The sequence below is a fragment of the Culex pipiens genome, chromosome 2, assembly GCF_016801865.2.
Source record: "Culex pipiens pallens isolate TS chromosome 2, TS_CPP_V2, whole genome shotgun sequence".
In the NCBI taxonomy this organism is placed as follows: Eukaryota; Metazoa; Arthropoda; class Insecta; order Diptera; family Culicidae; genus Culex; species Culex pipiens.
The window spans coordinates 149,889,316-149,892,102 of NC_068938.1; the positions used below are offsets into that span (position 1 = coordinate 149,889,316).

The window sequence follows — 2,787 nt, forward strand, 5'->3', positions numbered from 1 at the left end:
AAAGGTAGATTTTTATTTATCGGGAAAACTTGGCAAGAAAATGAAATCCAAACGTTTCTCGTGTTCAATGAAAAACAATTAAAAAACTTTTGCTTTAAAAAAACATTGAAGACGTTCATTCAATTGAGGCCATTACAAATATGTTTAAATAATAATTCTCTTGGAAAATTTCGCATTAAATTCGAACTCTCCGATATTTAGATTTTGTTGAAAGAATAAAGCCGTCCTCAGGCATTTCCTGAAAAAAAATTACTTGTTCCTGCTACCAGCAAGCCAGTTTTAGTTCTCTTTCGGTGAAACTTGTATACTTTTTGATTCGAGCATTTTTTATTTTGACCCGGGCTAATCAGCAGTATTTAGCATTGGCAATTTTTGAATTAGAACTAAGTAAATAAGAACAAAACTTAAGCATAAAATGTACATTTTATTTACAATTTTGTTCACTCCTTCTATAGAGTCGGAATATTCACCGATGGCGCCACCACTTGTTCCGTCCGAACCTGATTTTTTCCGTCTCCTTGCTGTCTCCAACTCGATCCCAGATCATCCCGCATCTTCTCCTGCTCCAATCTCCTCTCGATCATACTGACGCTGGTGAAACGCACCTCTTCGCCGGCTTCCTCCACGATTTGGTCCTTCTCCCCTTGAAAATGAACTCGATAGTGATCTTTCAACTCCACCAACAACCGAAAGCTAGCCTCGCAGCGACTACACGGATACAGATTCTCCCCGAAATGCTGCGTCCGACTGTGCTTCACCAGATCGTTGCTCTGGGCAAACGCCCGGTCGCAGAGCTTACATTTGAACGGTTTTTCTCCGGAATGAACCCGCTGGTGACGGTCCAGGTGGTGTTTGTTCCGGAATCGCTGCTTGCACATGGAACACCCAAATGGGCGAGCCTCTCCGGAATGAATCTGGCGATGCTTCACCAGAGAGTGCTTCATGGTGAAGCGAGTCCCGCAGACGTCGCAACCGAACGGACGTTCCTTGGTGTGAACGAGCTGGTGATTTTTGAGCGAACCCTTCGAGTGAAACCGGGCCGGACACTCGCCGCAGGCGAATCGCTTTTGGGACGAATGGCGAACGGAGTGCTGGCGCAAGTTGCTTCGGTTGTTGAACGACTTGCCGCAGGTCGTGCAGAGGAAGGTGGTTCCGGCGGTGTGAACTTGCTGTTGGTGATCTTTTAAGGCACTGCTGGTGGGGAATCGCGAGTCACAGTTAGGACAGTCGTAGACCTGTTCCGTCTCATGGTACAGCTTGTGCTCTTTAAGCGATTCTTCGCTGTAGAAATCTTGCTGGCAATCGTCGCAGGTAAGAGCTTTGATTTGGTGAATCTTTGCCATGTGCCTCGACAAAGATTTTGAAGTTTTCAACACTCTGTGACAAATTTCGCAAGATTTATCAACTTTCACCGAAGGCCTCTCACTAGGTTCTACTTCATCCTCCACCGTATCGTAAGCATCAATCACTTCAATCGGTTTGTTCTGTTCCAGTAACATCTCGCGCAGCCTCTTGTTGGAAGCGATGCAAAGCTGGAACAGTTCATACGCAGACAGGATCTTTCCAGTGCATTCCAGGCAGACATCGAGGGGTAGCTTTTTAGAATCCTCAGCCTCTGAGATTGAGGAAAATACCGGACTGCAGATTGCGGTAAGCATATCCATAAGTGTTGTCTCGCTTGAGACTGTTGATGTGAGAAGATTTGTGGAGTTCAAATCGGCGATGGAGGTCAGACATATTCGGCAGAGTTGATCCATGGATTAATAATTTCCTACAATATTGATGAGATTTTAACAATTTAAGGTTTCACATCCTCTAAAAGGCAGTTGTACTTACAGCTAGTTTCGACTATAGAAGTTATCGATGATTTTGTTGTTATTCCCTTATTCTTTTGCAGTTTACACGACTGAGAGAAAAAGCACTCGCTAGTCTAGAGTTTAGGCACAGACAGGTTTAGGTTATGAACATAGTCTTTTTCATCATTTATAGCAGTGTTTCTCAACCGGTGAGGAATTCCCCCCTGGGGGGGAATTTGGTCATTCTTGGGGGGGAATGAGGGTGCAATAGAATTTCAATGCATTTAAACGCGTTTTCTAAAAAAATCCATATCTGATACTTTCTATAAAAGTATCGAATTGGGAAAGATTTATCGATAATGTAAATGATATTTTGTGGATATTTTTAAGTTCTAAACAATTAAACTAAAAATTCTTGTAGTATTTATATCTCATTTTAAAAGCAGATTGTTTCAATGGTTTTGTGATTTACGGCATCCTTACTTTTTCAAATATTCATTTAATTCTTTCATCATATTGCATTGATTCATACACAAGACCCTTGATTTTTTTCAAGGAGCAGTGGTTATAATCAAATTGTTTAGTTTTAAAAAATTCAAATATTTATTCAAACTTTAACAGTAAAACTTTTATATGATTTATTAAATGTGATCGGTTAATATTAAGGATTAATTCTAGTATAATTTTGTTAAATTAAGCATAGAATATTCATGAATAAAAAAAATGGGGTTTCATTTAATAAAACCATGAGCATTAATTCAAATAGGAACAGTTCATTTCATTTTATTGTTCAGTTCATTTCACAAACTAAAAATTTAAGTTTATTTTAAATATATATTTTTTTTAATGATAACTTCATTGCTTGAAAACTAAGATTATTTGATTTTTTTTTCTAAATTCAAGGGTGGAATTAAGGTCTTTATAATTAGTCAAGGGGGGAATGGAAAGCTAAAGGTTGAGAACCACTGATTTATAGAGTAGAAGAGATAAT

At 39.3% G+C, this 2,787-nt stretch overlaps 1 protein-coding gene across 1 annotated transcript; it reads right to left on the reverse strand.

Annotated features, from left to right (window-relative positions):
* Positions 1 to 356: 356 nt before the first annotated feature.
* LOC120421467 (zinc finger protein OZF-like) lies at positions 357 to 1,772 on the reverse strand. The gene has a single exon (XM_039584685.2). The coding sequence runs from the start codon at positions 1,755 to 1,757 to the stop codon at positions 450 to 452; it is 1,308 nt and encodes a 435-aa protein (XP_039440619.1). The 5' UTR covers positions 1,758 to 1,772; the 3' UTR covers positions 357 to 449.
* Between the last annotated feature and the right edge of the window lie 1,015 nt (positions 1,773 to 2,787).